The sequence below is a fragment of the Bufo bufo genome, chromosome 9, assembly GCF_905171765.1.
Source record: "Bufo bufo chromosome 9, aBufBuf1.1, whole genome shotgun sequence".
Taxonomy (NCBI): Eukaryota; Metazoa; Chordata; class Amphibia; order Anura; family Bufonidae; genus Bufo; species Bufo bufo.
Window position 1 is genome coordinate 171,868,146 of NC_053397.1, and position 18,177 is coordinate 171,886,322.

An 18,177-nucleotide genomic window follows, 5' to 3' on the forward strand; every position below is an offset into this window, starting at 1 on the left:
TTATTGGCAATGGGAAACAAATATGCAAGGAGGTATCTCCCAAGAAAGAGAACCATCCTGCTAGCGCCACCTATTGGAAGTGGCTCCTTATAAGTCAAGATCCAACTTTCTAAGAAGCCTTGCCTGGCCATATTCCCTTGTCAAATCCCAAGGCTTGTTGGAAAGTCAGATCTTGACTCATTGGGAGCCACTTCTAAGAGGTGGCGCTGTCGAGATGGTTCTCCTTCTTGAGAAGATACTTCTTTGCACTTTATGTGGCCAAATAGGTAGAGAATTAGAATTTTACTACAAACCAGAAGCAGGAGCAGACTCGGAACTTATGTACTGAACTATGTACCCAGCCAGCAGCAGAGAGGAGGGCTTGGGCAGCTCCCTGGGCATCAGCCCACCATGAAATCTTACTGTAGGGCCTATAGCCAGTCTGCCCTTGCCTGAAAGTCAAAACATATTCCTAAGCCAATCTGCAATTTCACATTCTTCAGCAAGTTACTCCTGCATTAAGGAACAGCGTAAAGATTTGCTGGTGACTTCAGGCAAAATGCCTAGATCCATCCGTGTTGCCAGTTGTTACCACTGACACAGGTAAGAGCATACTGAGCTCTGATCTATGGTTTCATTGCTCATTACTTACCCATCACTGTGGGAATAGTAAATATAAAAGGACTCATTTTACTGTCACTTTTTTAAGAGGCTTTTTATTACATATTTGGAAGTTAGTTTGGCTACAGGACACAGATGCCTCAAACAGTCTAAGTTCTGAAAATAAGAAATTATACATGACATACTTACAGCCAACTCTATGTGAACCAGACGGGACATGCAGAGGTAATCAAAAGAAACGTTTTCTAGACTCTAGATAATTGTCTCTAGCTGACCACTAGGTGGTACTGCAGGGCACACTTTCAGCAGGCTGTAGAAATTCAAGCTCTATACCAGGAAACATCTTATAGATACAATAGACCTCACCTACACAAGAGCTTCAGATGTTGTGCATATTAATGGTGTTTTTAAAGGGAATGTGTCAATATCTATATTTAAACAAACAATAAAATCCAGCAATTTTCGCACTGACCACTAAGCAGTTATCTAAATCTGCCTATAATTATATCACCTCTGGTTACAGATATTACAGGATCCTCCAGTCACAATACTTTGTCAAAGCTTATCTATTCTTTCCTTGTACAATGACCTCTGCACAGGGCACAGAGCATGCCTAAAACTCTCCCATGTAAGTCAAGGAGGTACCCTGCTGACCATTGTGCCTATGGCGCATGTGGCTGCTTTAAAGGGAACCTGTCACCGGGATTTTGTGTATAGAGCTGAGGACATGGGTTGCTAGATGGCCGCTAGCACATCCACAACACCCAGTCCCCATAGCTCTGTGTGCTTTTATTGTGTAAAAAAAAACGATTTTATACATATGCAAATTAACCTGAGATGAGTCCTGTTCCTGACCCATCTCACAGACAGGACTCATCTCAGGTTAATTTGCATCTGTATCAAATCGTTTTTTTTACACAATAAAAGCACGCAGAGCTATGGGGACTGGGTATTGCGGATGTGCCAGCGGCCATTTAGCAACCCATGTCCTCAGCTCTATAGACAAAATCCCAGTGACAGGTTCCCTTTAAAGCAATTTTCTTAATGCTTTTCTAAATGCTGTTAAGAACAGCTCAGACAAGATGTCCGCCCCCTTAATCATGTTCAGGAAACAGAATAAATCTGCAACCAGAAAATAACAGATTAGAAAAAAAACATATATGTTTCCAGAGATTTAAATTCAGATTACCTATCCTCTGGATTGGTGGGCGTCTTGGGTGTTGATCAGCTGTTTGAGAAGGCACTGGCACTCCTTCGAGCGCCATGGCCTTTTCCGTGTTCACCAAGCACAGCGCCGCACATTGTACAGAGACTGTGCTTGGCATCGTGGCTCAGCCCCATTCACTTCTATGGGTCTGAGATGTGCCTAGGCCATGTGACCAATGTTGACATTTGGCCTTGGAAAAGCTGAGAGACAGCAGCGGCACTACTGCGAGGATAGGTCATCAGTATTTAGAGAGGTTGTCTCACTTCAGCAAATGTAATTTATCATGTAGACAAAGGTAATACAAGGCACTTACTAATGTATTGTGATTGTCCATATTGCTTCCTTTTCTAGCTTGATTAATTTTTCCATTGCAATATACACTACTGATTTTCCATCCTGAAATCCATCAGCGGTTGCCGTGCTTGTACACTATAAGAAAAGGTGCCACCTCTCTGGTGGCCAGGATTGCAGGAGTGCACACAATCCAGCACTTTTACCTATGGTGTGCAAGCTCGGCCACTGCTGGATCGTAAGGTGGTCGTAACCATGGAAATGAGCAGTGAATAAAGTGATGGAAATCACTGAATCAAGCCAGCAAAGGAGACAACATGGACAATCACAACACATTATGCAGTAAAATTTACCTGTTACCTTCATTCTCCAGGTCAGTACGATTACAATGATACCACACTTATATAGTTTTTCTTGCTTTTTAATGCTGAAACAAAATTTAAAACCTTGAAAAAAATTCTCTTCATCACCATATTCTACCCCTATAACTTTTTTGTAGTTAGAAGTATAGAGCTGTGGAAGTGCTAAAAAAAAATTTGCAGAGCAATCTGTACATTTCAGTGGTACCATTTTGAAGTGTGTGTGACTTTTTGATCACTTTTAATAAAATACTTTTTGTGACAAAAAATGGCAAATTGGCAGTTTTTTTTTTTTTTCCCCATTACGCCATTTGCCGTATGGGATTAATATTGCTATATTTTAATAGTACTGGCATTTACGCATGCGGTAATTCCCATGATTTTTTATTTTTTTTTGTTAAGTATTTTCATTTTGGGGAAAGGAAGGGGCAGAGTTGAACCTTTATATATATTTTTTAAAACTGGGTCATTATAACTGGCAATCATTAGATTATATATATTATACAGCCATCATTGAACACTTCATTTTCAATATAACAATACAGTGCTGCCACCTAGTGGCCTGTATTGATATATTCCAGTAATAGCTGCCAAAGCCTGCTTGAGAATTCGGGCTATTAGTATAGTGTAACAGGTTTCCCGATCTCAGCCGGGGAACACTGTTACAGGAGCGGGAGCGTGCGGCTCCCGCTTCTAGACTGCTCAGATGCCGTGGTCACATTTGACCACGGCATCTGAGAGGTGAAATATATGCGATCAGTCTTATGGCTGATCTCATACATGTGCCTCAGGTCTCTGCTGAAACAGCAGAAACCCGGCAGCTATGGCGCCCACTGCACGTGCAAGTGGGTGACATGTTTAAAGAAAGGGTTAATAGCTAGCTAGCGGGATAGATTAAGAGATAGGTTTCTTTTTATTTACAGGACGGAAGCGATTCCCATTTTTCTTTACCGCCATACCTTGTCTGCGAGAAATTGTCTTTGTTTCTTTTGTCCTTTGCTAATAAAAAAATTAAAAAAAAACTCCTGTGCACATCTATAGCTGAACATACAGAAAAGTCTAGGGAGCCTGCTAGGTTTCAACCGTGAAAAACTCACCTCGGGGAAGCAACTGTCGGGAGCAGCGTGAGCATTGCAATGAGTCAGATATTTATCCCAGTCAAAGACCTCTTCTGAATAACCTGAAGGAGAAGAATGACAAAGTAAAACATGTTACCTAGATTTACCAGATGTGGAAGAAGGCAACCTAAGAATGTACATGCAACACAATGGCTGTTTATAGGATCTTCAGGCTGTTTATAGGCATCTTCAAGGTTATTATATTATTAAGTCTCAGCAAAAGCAGGAAACATTCACATTAGACAGAAAGCTCTAGCACAGAATATCACACCGCTGCCACAGATCCTCCATAATACCTTAACACCAGTGATCTACTGCCATGTCCTCCCAAGCTGTCACTGACGATACTATAGGCATTAAAGATTCATTTCACACACTGCTTTTTATTAGCTGTGCCAAAAGGGTATCTTTAGATATCAAAATAACGTATCCAATCATAACTATACAAAGTTTTGCATAGGCGAGACCTAAGACAAAAGGGCGCGCTTTATACACTTTGGGGGTCATTTATCAAACTGGTGTAAAGTAGAACTGCCTTAGTTTCCCATAGCAACCAATCAGATTCCTCCTTTCATGTTCCAAAGGAGTTGTCCAAAATGAAAGGTGGAATCCGATTGGTTGCTATGGGCAACTAAGGCAGTTCTACCTTACACCAGTTTGATAAATGACCCCATTTATGTGGACATACCAGAAGGGGAGCAGACAGTCAGGCCCATCTTCAGGCTCCATCGTGCAGGGAGAATGTGTGGGCTATTCCTGTGACACACCATGGACTGATGGTCCGTAGAGTTGTCAGGCCTTAGATCATCTAGTTCAACCAGGAAATACTGGTCATTGAAGACCTAAGACACAAAAGGGTTTAAGTGAAAAATAACATGGAGCAACAAGGGCAGAAGCTGACAACAAAAGTGCAAGAACAGTATACGGGCACCAAGGGGGTCATTGATTAAGACCGGCGTTTTAGATGCCAGTCTTAATAACCCCTATAGCTGGCGGTGGATCCGCCAAAGTTATATAGAGGCACTGGCCTCTACATAACTTCGGCGCAGCCAGCGCCAGTTCTTACTGTAAGAAAGCTTCCTTGCTTGCTTACATTTAGACCATTTTCTACGCCTAAAACATGCATAAAAGTTGCAGATTGTGGCGCAAATAAACTTTGAGGTGCATTCTGTGCCAGAAAAATGCCCAATATAGGCATATTTCTAATCATAAATGACACCCCCAGTTTTCAACTTTCAATTTAATAACACAACACTGTTACCTACAGACCACCTCATACAGAGCTTGCCAGAAAATCTCTGGTGACTGTTGGATGGGAATGAGCATAGTCCCTTGCATAGGATCTAATTGACAGAGAGCACTATCAAGTTCAACATGTTAAAAGGCACATGCAGTTCTCCATTCTTTCCTATAGCTTGTTTTAAGAGGTTCTCATAAGATCTGGACGTGTGTGCATTACACAAACGGAAAGGATGTTCCTCCAGGCAGAGAATCTGGCACAGAATATCATTACAGGGTGTGTACACAATCACAAACTATATTACAGGGTCAGAGAAGTGTACATGCACATCAGACCACATCAGTACAAATGAAGAACTGTTAAAATAAAGTTGTAAGAACATGAGATCCACCATAGTAAAGAATAGGACACTTGTCGTACCTCAGTCACTGTTGCAGGAACAATGCATGAAGGATCTTTGGGGTTTATTGCCTCAATCTTCATGCCAGACTTGAATGTATGATTGGGAATTTGTGCCTGTTCCTAGAAAAACACATCAATAATATAGTGATTTTTCTGAAAAGAAAAAAGAACAGCCATTTTATATCTGAGTAATTTTGCACTGGAGTTTTCGTTAAATGTTAAAGGAGTTTTCCCAAGAGTTTTACACTGATGACCTATTCCCTGGATATGGTCTTCAGTATCTGATCGGTCGGGTTTCCGACACCTGGGACCCACGCAGATCAGCTGATTGAGAAGGCACCAGCACCACAGCCGTCTCTCAGCTTTCCCTAGGCCATGTGACGTCACGTACATCGATCACATGGCCTAGGCGCAGCTCAACTCCCTTAAAGTGAATGAGGCCGAGCTGCAATACCAAACAGCCGCTATATTAAGTGCTGGGTTTGCAGAGAAGGCCACAGTACTATTGCGAGCACTGATGGCTTCTCAAACAGCTGATCGGCGGGGATCCCAGGTGTCAGGCCCCTACAGAACAGATTCTGATGGCCTATCTAGAGGCTAGGTCATCAGTATAAAACTCCCGGAAAACTCTTTTAATGTTCAGGCTGTTTCTCAATGCCCTTTACACTGCCCAGTATTCGGGCAGATTATCTCTAACGAACGTTCATAGGAAAACTTATTAGCGATAATCTGCCAGTGTAAAGGTGCTGCTGATTACCTAATAAATGAGCGAAACGATTGCTCACCAGGTAATTGCATCATTCACTCGGTCACCTAAATCTTCGTGCCGTCTAAACGGCCTCTGCTGCCGGCAAACAAGGATTCTGTATGGGGACAAGCGATGGCATTGGTGATCACTTCTCCCTATAATGTAGAGGGGATCATTGCATGGAAATGCAGCAGTTCCCTCTACTAATGACCAGGCGCTAGCCGGGAAGGAACACTTCATTCTTGACAATCGTCAGCCTCGTCTGTCAGTGTAAAGGGGCCTTTAGCGACACAGGGGGCATTTATCAATGTCTTTATGCCACAAACGTGGCGTAAAAAAGTCGCACATTATGGCGCATGGCATCTGTGCACCATAATTTGCGACTTTTTGAGGTTCTTGACACTTTCGCCAGAAGTTATAGCAGAAGTCTACGACGGCCTGTAGGTGGCGTAGACTTCACTTTCTGTTGCACAGCAGGGCAGCAAATCAGCCACATCTCACGGCAATGAGGGGAGATCAAGACCGGCGGATGGATCCGCCAGTCCTGATATATCTCCCCACAGACTGAGACACATGGGTGACACCAACAGGTTGCGTGATAGTTATCCCTCTCCACTGCTAAAAAGAAGGAAAATATGGGTGAAAGGGGTCTGCATGGTGATCCTAAAAAATTCTTAATACAACACACAAAAATACTATGAGAAAATTGGAAAGTAAGACTTGTAAAATCCATAAAGTAATATAATAATCTAATTTCTTCAGGTCTCTAAGGAGCTTTTCGCATGAGCCGAGGACTGGGAAGGAACAAATAGCATTTCCCCAATAAACATGCCACTAATCACTTTATCACTTTACAAATCAAAGAGATATATATATATATATCGGGTTCTTGCATCTTTTACATGTCATGAAGTATTGGTTTTCTGCAGCACATGACCCTTTGTAAACAGGGAAGAGCTGTTGGCCCATCTTTTGGACAAGAGCGGCAATCAGCATGCTACATCACCGAACAGCAAAGAAAAATAAAAACGTGTGTGTAAAAGGCAGATTTCAATCCAGGAGAATCTCCTAGATTAATTCCAGATGGCAATGACTTCTCGCATTGTAGAACCACCACATGTGGTTCGTCCATACTAACCTGAAAGAACTCAGTTGGTACAAAGTTTTCACTGTCTTCTAAGCACTTGGTCAGTATTTCTTTCCATTTCTCATCTGTGTTCAGAGAAACAATTTCTGCATAAAAAACAAAAAACAAAAATCACTTTTATTAGTAAGAATTATCGACAATCTGAAAATGCTGGAAATTAGAACAAACAGTTCTCATCCAGTGTCCTGCAGAGTAAATGTACTTACCTTTGGGGGGCTTTAGTTCATAGCCATTTCGATTAGCCCACCCTATTTCATGCAGGGATGAGTTAAGGTAGAAACAGTGTAGCGATGGGCAGTCAGGGGCCCCTTCATACTGCAGCTGAAGTCTTCCACCAATGTTGTCTAGCACAAGAACTGGCCATGTGGCCAAGGAGTCCTGTGAATGCTGAAGCTCCAGCCTACAACCAGGCCCGAACAGATCTAGTGGGTCTTTTCCTCTGTGTGGCTTCATGAAAATACAAATTGGCAAGGGATGAATAACACAAAAATTAAAATCACTGGAATAATCTAAACTTATCTAGGCAGTAAGATCAGAGGCTTAAAAGGGGTTGTGTCACAAAACACATTCTACATTTTTCAAACCAGAATCTGGATCTGAATACTTTTTTAATTGCATGTCATTAAAAATTTAGAATAGCTATTTAATGTATAGCACCAGCTCCTGTTTTTTCTTTTCCTTTTTTTTTTTTTGTCTGTCTCACCGAGCTGGTCAAACATGCTCATTTTAAATCTTCAACTACCATCAACTGTTAGAAGCAGCAGAAAGGACACAACCCCTGAGCTGCCAGGGTGAAGTTCATTTAGTAGAGCAATTGGAGCAGTGAATGAGGAGATCTCTGGACCCATGTGAGGTACAGGGCTGGTTTTAACTCTGTTAGAAAGAGATTGTCATGTGCTAAATGATCTCCGATTATCATATGGCATAACCTCTTTAAATTGGCCATACACATTCGATCTATGTTGACCAAACCCAATAATTCCAGCTGGTTCAGACATCTATCTAATGTGTATGGGTTTTCAGCAAGGATGGGGCATGTGGGATTTCAGCTGCCTGATCCTTTTGTTCTCAGGAGATGTCACTGCCAGGTGTCCAGCGGCAGCTTTCTCTCCTCTCCCCATTCACTACTTAGCTGAGCATACATAGGTACAGAAGGATAAGGAGAGACCGCTGTCAGATACATGATTGGCCAGCAGCTATGTTTTGTGTATGCCCAGCTTCATAGTCGAGGGAAGGTAGTACTTAAAGGAGCTATCTCACTTCAGTGGCATGTATCATGTAGAGAAAGTTAATACAAGGCACTTACTAATCTATTGTGATTATCCATATTGCCTCCTTTGGTAGTTTGACTCATTTTTCCATCATATTATACACTACTCATTTCCATGGCTACGACCACCCTGTAACCCAGCTGTGGTGGACGTGCTTGCACATTATAGGAAAAAGAGCCAGACTCTCAAGCGGCTGGGACTTTGGCAGTGTGCATAGACTGGCGCTTTTTCCTATAGTGTGCAAGCACGACCACCACTGCTGGATTGTAGTGTGGTCATAACGCCTGGATGTGAGCAATCTATAATGCGATGGAAAAATGAATCAAGCCGGGAAAGGAAGCAATATGGAGAATCACAATACATTAGTAAGTGCCTTGTATTTACTTTTTCAGCCATTTGCTGAAGCAAGACAACCCCTTTAAAACATAGAAATTAAGAAGCCTGAGGAAACAGATCTAAAGAACCTGACTGTACGTTGGCGGAGACCATGAGTGGACTTTAAGAGACCAGTTTACATTAGTGTGGCCTTTTCAACAAAGGAAGAGCATTCATTTCCCTATGTGTGTAAACCATTACAGTTCATTCTACACTAATACATATGAAGGGTATACTCACGCCCTCAAGCAGATGAGTAGGTGCACTGAAAGCCCCTTTCAATGTCTCTGCATGAAATTCTTCCCAATTCTGCAATTTGTCCTTTAGAACTAAAAGGTGAACAAAGATAATTCAGAACAGCCCAATAAGGGAAATAAGAGATTTTTAAAAAATATATTAAAAACTTCTCCATCCGTTATATACAGTCATGTATTTGGATTCAACGGTCATGTTACTTTGCAAATATTACCACTTTCTTTTTTTTATTTGATGATGTCATGTAACATGCAGATAAACTACAGAGTCTATGAAGCAATACTGGATCTTGTGTATATTCTTCCCCATCTTCTAACACCTCATACAACATGTTAGAACAATGCATTGCTGGGAGTTCAAACCACCATGCCTCTAGTAGAGGCAGTCTTAGAGCTTGCAAAATCTTCAATGAATCAAAGGAGAGTCTCACAGTAAAGCCTGCAAGCATGGTCATTTAAAGGGAATCAGTAGAAAATTATAAAATAACCAGTACTCACCCCTTTAAGGTGTCACATTACAGTTAATAGGGCTTTCGAAGACTTTAGAACTGATAAACTCTAGATAGGTCAACTGTCTGAGAAGGCACTGGTGCTCCTTTGAGCGCCACGGCCTTCTCCATGCTTACCAAGCACAGCGCCGTACATAGTATAGTGGCTGTACTTGGTATCGTAGCTCGCCCCATTCACTTCTAACGAGTTGAGCTGCGTCTAGGCCATGTGACCGATGAACATGTCGTCACTGGCCTACAGAAACTTGAGAGCGTCGCTCCCTTTTCAAACAGCTGATCAGCAGGGGTCCTGCATGTCGGACCCCCACTGATCAGATACTGATGACCTAGCCAGAGGATAGTTTATCAGTTCTAAAGTCTTGGAAATCCCACATCCTCCTTTTCACAGTCCTGTGACTTTCAATAAGACAACTAGCTGGAGCAGGACCCTCCCTGCTGTGCCCCTTGAAGTGGTAGCAGCACTGCAGTGACGAGCTCAGTTCACCACAGAATAGATGAAGCTGTCTTCAACCACAGGAGACGGGTGTCTCCTGTGGTGAAGGGTGTCTGACCTCTGCCGATCAGCCAGTGATGCCCTATCATGAGGATAGGCTATTTTTTAATAAAAGGTGGACAACCACTTTAAGAGAATTGTGTTCAGTTTAACTAAGAATTAAAGCGCTAACCAACTCTCTTCCAATAAAATGTTTCTTGTGTATGTGGTTCCATTATTTATTTATTTTTGCCTGAGGACTCCTGTTTTATGCAAGGCCCTATTATGGTCCCTACAACATTTTGTTTCAGGACCATAGAAAAAGTTCTACAGACTGAAAAACAGCGAGGGCAAGATTATCTCCCGTTTACGGGTATCATCTATTTCCAGGATTAAAGCTATGATATCTTACATTTTAATGCATTCGGTATCTAATGAAAAATGGCGTACAAGATAAAAAAAAAAACATGTCTGCCTTCCTCCAGATGGGCTTTCTCATATTAAAATAAAAAGTTCTATGCTGCAATACTAGACACAGCCAATGCACATGAGTGGGACTGTTCCTGGAACAAAGGAGGCTTGTTTTTCAAATTTCTTAAGGGACACTTCCATTAACACCTTCAGAACCTTGGACGAGAATGCTCGTCCTAACTCGCAGGTACTTCAGGCACTAGGACGAGCATTCTCGTCCTGCAGTTAAACTGTCATTGTGAGTAAACACACAGGGTCAGGATAGTGACAATAGCTGTTACCGACAGCCGGTGTTGTCAGTGCTAGTGCTGAGGACATGAGCTGTGGATAAGCCTGCCCTTCCCCCTCAGCTGCAGAGTTAACCCCTTCAGTCCCCCTCACACATCTATAGCCCTTCATTAGAGCTCCCTGATGTTTGGGGAGCTGTGTGACCAGTGAGCTGTGCCTGACCTTCCCGCTTAGCTGCAGTTAACCCCATCAGCTGCACTTAGTCCCCCTCAGACACCTATACCCCTTCCCTAGTGCTGTGTGACCTGTGACTAAAAAGGCAGGACGCTGTAAGTGTATTACATTGAGTAATACACTTACAGCCAATGCATTACAATACAGAAGTATTGTAATGCATTGTAAAGGGGATCAGACCCCCAAAAGTTGAAGTCCCAGAGTGGGACAAAAAAAAGAAAGTGGGGAAAAAAAAAGTGAAAAAAAATATATAAAAATAGGGAAAATGTAGACATATTAGGTATCGCCGAATCCGTAACGACCAGCACTATAAATATACCACATGACGTAACCTTTCAGGTGAACACCGTGAATAAAAAAAAAGGGTCAAAAAAGCCATTTTTTGTCACCTTACATCACAAAAAGTGTAATAGCAAGCGATCAAAAAAATCATATGCATCCCAAAATAGTGCCATTCAAACAGTCATCTCATCCCGTAAAAAATGATACCCTACATTAGACAATCTCCCAAAAAATAAAAAAATAACCATAGTTCTCAGACATATGGAGACACTAAAACATGATTTTTTTTTTGTTTTGTTTCAAAAATGCTGTTATTGGGGGGCGGAGCCTGACCGAGCTTGATGGCAGACGCTTGAAGAGAGCTCTCCCGCCAGCAGACCCTCATCAAGCCCTGAAAATCGCAGATATCCCCCATCATGGTGAAAACCAACAGCAGAGACTGGGACACAAGCTGCCCCCCGAGGGCACAGTGCTCACAGTCAGACATGGAGAAATACCTCCAGAAACAAGCGGCCAAACCCTTGGCACAGATGTCTAAGATGGCCCGCCACAGCAGGAAGAGGTGCAGCTCAGGTGAGTCCCTCGCAATCACCTGGGGCTTCTTACAAAAAGCTCTTAAAAGAGCTCTAGCCCCGATTGCATCGGATCTAGCTGACATTAAGGCGGATGTCCGCTATATTGGGGATAGAGTTGAAACCCTGGAAACCTCTCATCAGGCCCTAGTGGCCTTTGATATAGCAGCTGAAGATAACCTAGTGGCACACTCAGCCCGCATCAATTAATCCATGCTCCTATTAGAGGACCAGGAGAACAGAAGACGCAGGAAAAACATCTGAATCCGCAGTATACCTGAGGCCTCTGATAAGGCAGACTCTTCTGCAGTGGCGCAGCGATTATTCGCTGGAATATTAGGGGGAGAAAGAGCAGACGCCATTATTATTGAAAGAGCTCATAGAGCCCTGCGCTCTAAACCACCACCCACTGAGTGACCCAGGGACATCATTTGTGGCCTCTTGTCATTCTGCGACATGGCAGACATATTATCCAAAGCAAGAGAGCTTGGTGAAACCCAGTTTGATGGCTCAAATGTGCAAGTTTTTCAAGATTTAGCACCATCCACTCTGCATAAAAGGAGACTCCTAAAGCCTCTTACAGATAAGCTCAGAGCGGAGGGGATCCCATATAGGTGGCTATTCCCTTTTGGACTCCTCATCGTCCATGGCAACAAAAGGCTGACTGTTAGGGCAACGGAAGATCTCCCATCTGTTTGGGACTCTCTTTGTATATCACCAATGTAAATTCCTTTTCAACTATATATCCGTTATTACTCATGGATACACATAGGGAGATTTCTTTGATGCTTCAGTTGCTGGGCTTTTAGGATGGGGGGGCCTGTTCGATCAGGCTATTCATGAAACATCACCCCTCCCCCCTTATCTGCTCCATTCGGAGCCCATACTTCCTAAGCCACACACTTTGTTCACATTACTATACAACACCACATTTATTTGGTTTTATACTGTTACCTGTATTATTCATTGTTATTGGTTTGTTCGTGGGAATGAGGCCTAATGTATCTGATAATACCCATGTAACCTACTATGGCTAAGCTACATATTGGCTTTGCCTCCTTTAATGTAAAAGGAGTTAACTCACCAGTTAAGAGAAGTCATGTTTTCCAAGTGTTGAGAAAGACCAAAGCTGACATTGTTCTGTTACAAGAAACGCATGAAAAAAAAAAAAAAAAAAAGGCGGTATTCCCAATCTCTCTCATTCCCACTATCAGAAATGGTACCACGCGTGCCAAGATTGGCATCTAGGGGTGTCAGCATTCGCCTTCATAAAAATGTTCCCTTTTCATTGTCAGACAAGCTTATCGACCCAGAAGGGAGATATCTCTTGCTTAAAGCCCAAATTGACAGTAAGGAACTTACCATATGTAACCTCTACTCCCCTAATAATAACACTGTGAAATGGCTGAGAGAGACACTATGCATAATCTCACAATTTGCCTCAGGTCTTGTTATTTTGGGCGGAGACCTTAATCTTGTATTGAATCCTGTTGTGGATTCATCCTCTCAGAAATCAGCTCTCCCCTACAAAACCTTGAGGGGAATCCACCGTCAATTACAAGATCTTCACCTGTGTGATGTCTGGCGCACCCTCAATGCAAATGTCAGAGATTACACCTTCTATTCCAATGCCCACAAATCTTACCAAAGATTGGACTACTTTTTAATTAGCAGTGGATATCCCCCTCTGGTGTTGAAAACTGACATACACTGTATCACAATATCGGACCATGCTCCCATTACATTTATTCTAGAATTCCCTGAGTTACCTGAAAGGATGTGGACGTGGAAACTCAATCCCACTCTCTTAGACTCCTCTGATACAGTACAAGCATTTTCTGAGAAACTACATAGGTATTTTGCAGAAAATGCATCCCCTCAGACACAAAAGTCATCTATATGGGTTGCCCATAAAGCTGTGATCAGGGGTGAGTTCATAGCATTCGGTTCCTTTTTGAAGAAACAACGCTCATCTCAAATTACTGCACTCCTCCAAAATATAGCTAAATTGGCGAAAACACAAAAAAGATCTTTTGCATTGCGAGGACCACGGAGAACTAACTAAATTATGCAACTTCCTTAAGGATTTACTTAATATTAGAGAAGCTAAAGCTTACAGTATATGTGGGTAAAACAAACAGTACGCACATGGCGAAAAAGTGAATAAGATTATGTCTGCCCTTATAAAGAAAAGAATAGAACAAACCCACATAAAAGCGATCAAAAGGGCAACATACTAACCGACATGTCAGATATTGCTTCCGCTTTCTCCACGTATTATCACTCCCTATATACTTTGAGAAAGAAGGAATCTCAGGAAGACCTCACAAAAAGATCCTCACTTATTAAAAAATTCCTAGACTCCTTACAGTTTCCCTCCTTAAATGACGAAGACACTGAAGCCCTCATAGCCCCAATTCATTTAGATGAAATTAAATCAGCGCTATATTCCACACCCTCTGGTAAGAGCCCCGGCCCAGACAGTTTGGCTATCTCATATTATAAAAGATTTTTTCCCGTATTGGGCTCTCGCATTGAACTATATTTCAATGCACTCTAGGAAGGATCACCCCCTGCTAAACAATAATTAGAAGCACACATAGTTGTACTGCCTAAACCGGGTAAAGACCCTGAAGCAACAACCAGCTACAGGCAAATATATCACTTTTAAATGCAGATACCAAACTTTGGGCCAAAGTCCTGGCATCGCGTATCGCCCCACTGCTTCAAAAAATAATCTCTCCAGAACAAACAGGCTTTGTTAAAGGAAGGGAAGGGAGAGACAGTACCTTCAGGGTTATACAGGCCATAGAGTATGCCAACCGTACTGGAACAGGTCTAACGCTCCTTAGCACAGATGCCGAAAAGGCGTTTGATAGGGTTGACTGGAGGTTCATGGAACTGACACTGCAAAAATGTGGCTTCCCAATTCCGTTTATCAGAGCGGTTATGTCCTTATATTCTTCTCCTTACACTAGGGTCCGAGTAAATGGTATCCTCTCTCCTCCTACTTTCAACAATCACAATGTCACAAGACAGGGATGCCCCCTACCCCCTTCCCTTTTTATTTTATGACTAGAGACTCTAACTCAAACCATTAGGCGAGTTACGGCTATTCAAGGGCTGACTATCGTGAACTTTACTCATACGGTTGCTGCATTTGCAGACGATATGCTACTCTTCCTTACGGACCTGGTCAGTGCATTCCCGGCCCTTCTGAATCTATTTGACAGGTTCGGCTCATTGTCGAACTTCAAGATTACTTTCCCAAAATGTTTGGCGTTAGGGATCAAAATAACATGTCCTACCTAAGAATTAACATAGCTCCCAAGACAGAGACCTTGTTCCAGCTAAATTATCCCCCTCTATTAAAAGAGATTACACAACAATTAAACAATTTAGATATCCTGTTCATGTCTTGGATAGGGCGTGAAAACTTATTGAAAACCTTCATCACCCCAAAACTACTATATATTATGCAAACTGCCCCAATACATGTCCCATCTAGCTTTTTGGCCTCAATCAAGAAACTCTTTTCAGCATTTGTTTGGAAAAATTCCCACCCACGATCCTGACTTTGCCTAAGAGTATGGGTGGCTTTGGTCTTCCAGATATCACAATGTATTACAGAGCGATCCAACTATGCCTGCACATTGAAGTGCTCAACCCTCACACTAACAAACTAGGTGTGAACATAGCTTCTCTGCTTCTCTCTCCATCTGAGATATCTAATCTCTGGAAAACCCCTAGCAAACCCCAACCGGGCTTGGCAATTCACATGGCAAAACCTATCTACCCCTTTACAACTACTCGATTCCCCTTCTCTCACTCCTGCCAAATTACTTCCTCCCCTACTGCGGTTTGACTATAGAGATGACTTTGAGATTTGATCCACATTAGGTAACGTCCTAATTAAGGATTTGATAGCGGGTAACTCAATCCCCCCCTGGAAAAGATTAAAGATACTTATTGAATTAAACCATGGTCCGAAAGCCACTATAGACATTTCCATAAGGAATGCACTCGCTTTCTAGAGGCCCAGAGGCCACGTAGGTCTCAATCCTGGTATGAGGCATTGTTAGATTCTTCAACCCAACGCAAAGAACTCATTTCCTTACTCTACAAAAAGATCTTAGAAAACTATGCCACAAATAAACCCACCTTCCTCAAACAGTGGGAGAAGGACTTGGGTATATCCTTTTCAGACTCAGAATCTAAACAGATCCTTCAAAACTCTTATGGCATCTCAAAATGTATAAGAATTCAAGAGAATTGATACAAAATAGTGACAAGATGGTATTGCACCCCTGATATAATCCATAAAATAAATCCATCCGTTCCTGCGGACTGCTGGAGATGTCACAGAGCCCAAAGTTCCATGCTCCACATATGGTGGGAATGTCCACGTATCTCTATATTTTGGGGGAAAGTTACCACAGCAATTAATCAGATATGCTCCTCGTCCATTACGCTCACCCCAGCTCTAGCCTTACTTAACAAGCCTGAGCACGATTGCCCACTTAAAAAATTACACCTCCCACCGATGCATAGATTGGCGGCCAAGTTATTAATACCCAAATTCTGGATCAGTGAACAAACTCCCTCGATAAATGACTGGGTTGGGAAAATGCAGGACATTTATAGAATGGAAGAACTTAGTAGTTGGTTAACCTTATCACATGATAAATTCCTATCTGTGTGGTGACCTTGGTTGAAGTGGTACTAGTCTTACTCGCACTGATTTCGTACTTGTCTGGCAGATAAGACTCAACATCAAACTCACTCTTAACCTTACATTATTTTGCATACAGGATCACTCCAGTGATCAATGGCAAAATATGCTACATGGTCTTCATAGGATCCAAGTTTATGTACATGCTCTTTAGGCCTCATGCACACGACCGTTGTGTGCATCCGTGGCCGTTGTGCCATTTTCCGTTTTTTTTCGCGGACCCATTGGCTTACAATGGGTCCGTGGAAAAATCGGAAAATGCACCGTTTTGCAGCCGCATCCGTGATCCGTGTTTCCTGGCCGTGAAAAAAATATGACCTGTCCTATTTTTTTCACGGCCAACGGTTCACGGACCCATTCAAGTCAATGAGTCCGTGAAAGAACACGGATGCACACAAGATTGGCATCCGTGTCCGTGATCCGTGGCCGTAGGTTACTTTTTATACAGACGGATCCGAAGATCCGTCTGCATAAAAGCTTTTTCATAGCTGAGTTTTCACTTCGTGAAAACTCAGAACCGACAGTATATTCTAACACAGAGGCGTTCCCATGGTGATGGGGACGCTTCAGGTTAGAATATACTAAAAGAACTGTGTACATGACTGCCCCCTGCTGCCTGGCAGCAGGGGGCAGCCCCCCCCCCCCCCCCCCGCTGTAGTTAACACATTGGTGGCCAGTGCGGCCGCCCCCCCCTCCCTCCCTTGTAGTTAATTCATTGGTGGCCAGTGCCCCCCCCCTGTAGTTAACACATTGGTGGCCAGTGCGGCCGCCCCCCCCTCCCCTGTAGTTAACTCGTTGGTGGCCAGTGGGCCCCCCTCCCTCCCCTGTAGTTAACTCGTTGGTGGCCAGTGCGCCGGCCCCCCTCCCTCCCCTGTAGTTAACTCGTTGGTGGCCAGTGGGCCCTCTCCCCTCCCTCCTCCTCCTAATTAAAATCTCCCCCCCTATCATTGGTGGCAGCGGAGAGTACCGATCGGAGTCCCAGTTTAATCGCTGGGGCTCCGATCGGTAACCATGGCAACCAGGACGCTACTGCTGTCCCGGTTGCCATGGTTACTTAGCAATTTGTAGAACCATTATACTTACCTGCGAGCTGCGATCTCTGCGTCCGGCCGGGAGCTCCTCCTACTGGTAAGTGACAGGTCTGTGCGGCGCATTGCTTAATGACCTGTCACTTACCAGTAGGAGGAGCTCCCGGCCGGACGCAGAGATCGCAGCTCGCAGGTAAGTATAATGGTTCTACAAATTGCTAAGTAACCATGGCAACCGGGACAGCAGTAGCAGCGTCCTGGTTGCCATGGTTACCGATCGGAGCCCCAGCGATTAAACTGGGACTCCGATCGGTACTCTCCGCTGCCACCAATGATAGGGGGGGAGATTTTAATTAGGAGGGGGAGGGAAGGGAGAGGGCCCACTGGCCACCAACGAGTTAACTACAGGGGAGGGAGGGGCCCACTGGCCACCAACGAGTTAACTACAGGGGAGGGAGGGGGGCCCACTGGCCACCAATGAGTTAACTACAGGGGAGGGGGGGGGCCGGCCGCACTGGCCACCAATGTGTTAACTACAGGGGGGGGGGCTGCCCCCTGCTGCCTGGCAGCACCTGCCAGGCAGCAGGGGGCAGTCATGTACACAGTTATTTTAGTATATTCTAACCTGAAGCGTCCC

General features: G+C 43.5%; 1 protein-coding gene across 1 annotated transcript in view; it reads right to left on the reverse strand.

Moving 5' to 3' along the window:
• The window catches only part of SFMBT1 (Scm like with four mbt domains 1), a 134,952-nt gene that overhangs the window by 69,976 nt on the left and 46,799 nt on the right, over nucleotides 1-18,177 (reverse strand). The window contains exons 5-10 of the mRNA XM_040407409.1: nucleotides 8,999-9,087; nucleotides 7,319-7,559; nucleotides 7,104-7,198; nucleotides 5,236-5,337; nucleotides 4,264-4,417; nucleotides 3,555-3,637 (exon numbers count right to left, since the gene is read on the reverse strand). Of these exons, the coding sequence (XP_040263343.1) occupies nucleotides 3,555-3,637; nucleotides 4,264-4,417; nucleotides 5,236-5,337; nucleotides 7,104-7,198; nucleotides 7,319-7,559; nucleotides 8,999-9,087 (764 nt within the window). The remainder of the gene's footprint in view (nucleotides 1-3,554; nucleotides 3,638-4,263; nucleotides 4,418-5,235; nucleotides 5,338-7,103; nucleotides 7,199-7,318; nucleotides 7,560-8,998; nucleotides 9,088-18,177) is intronic.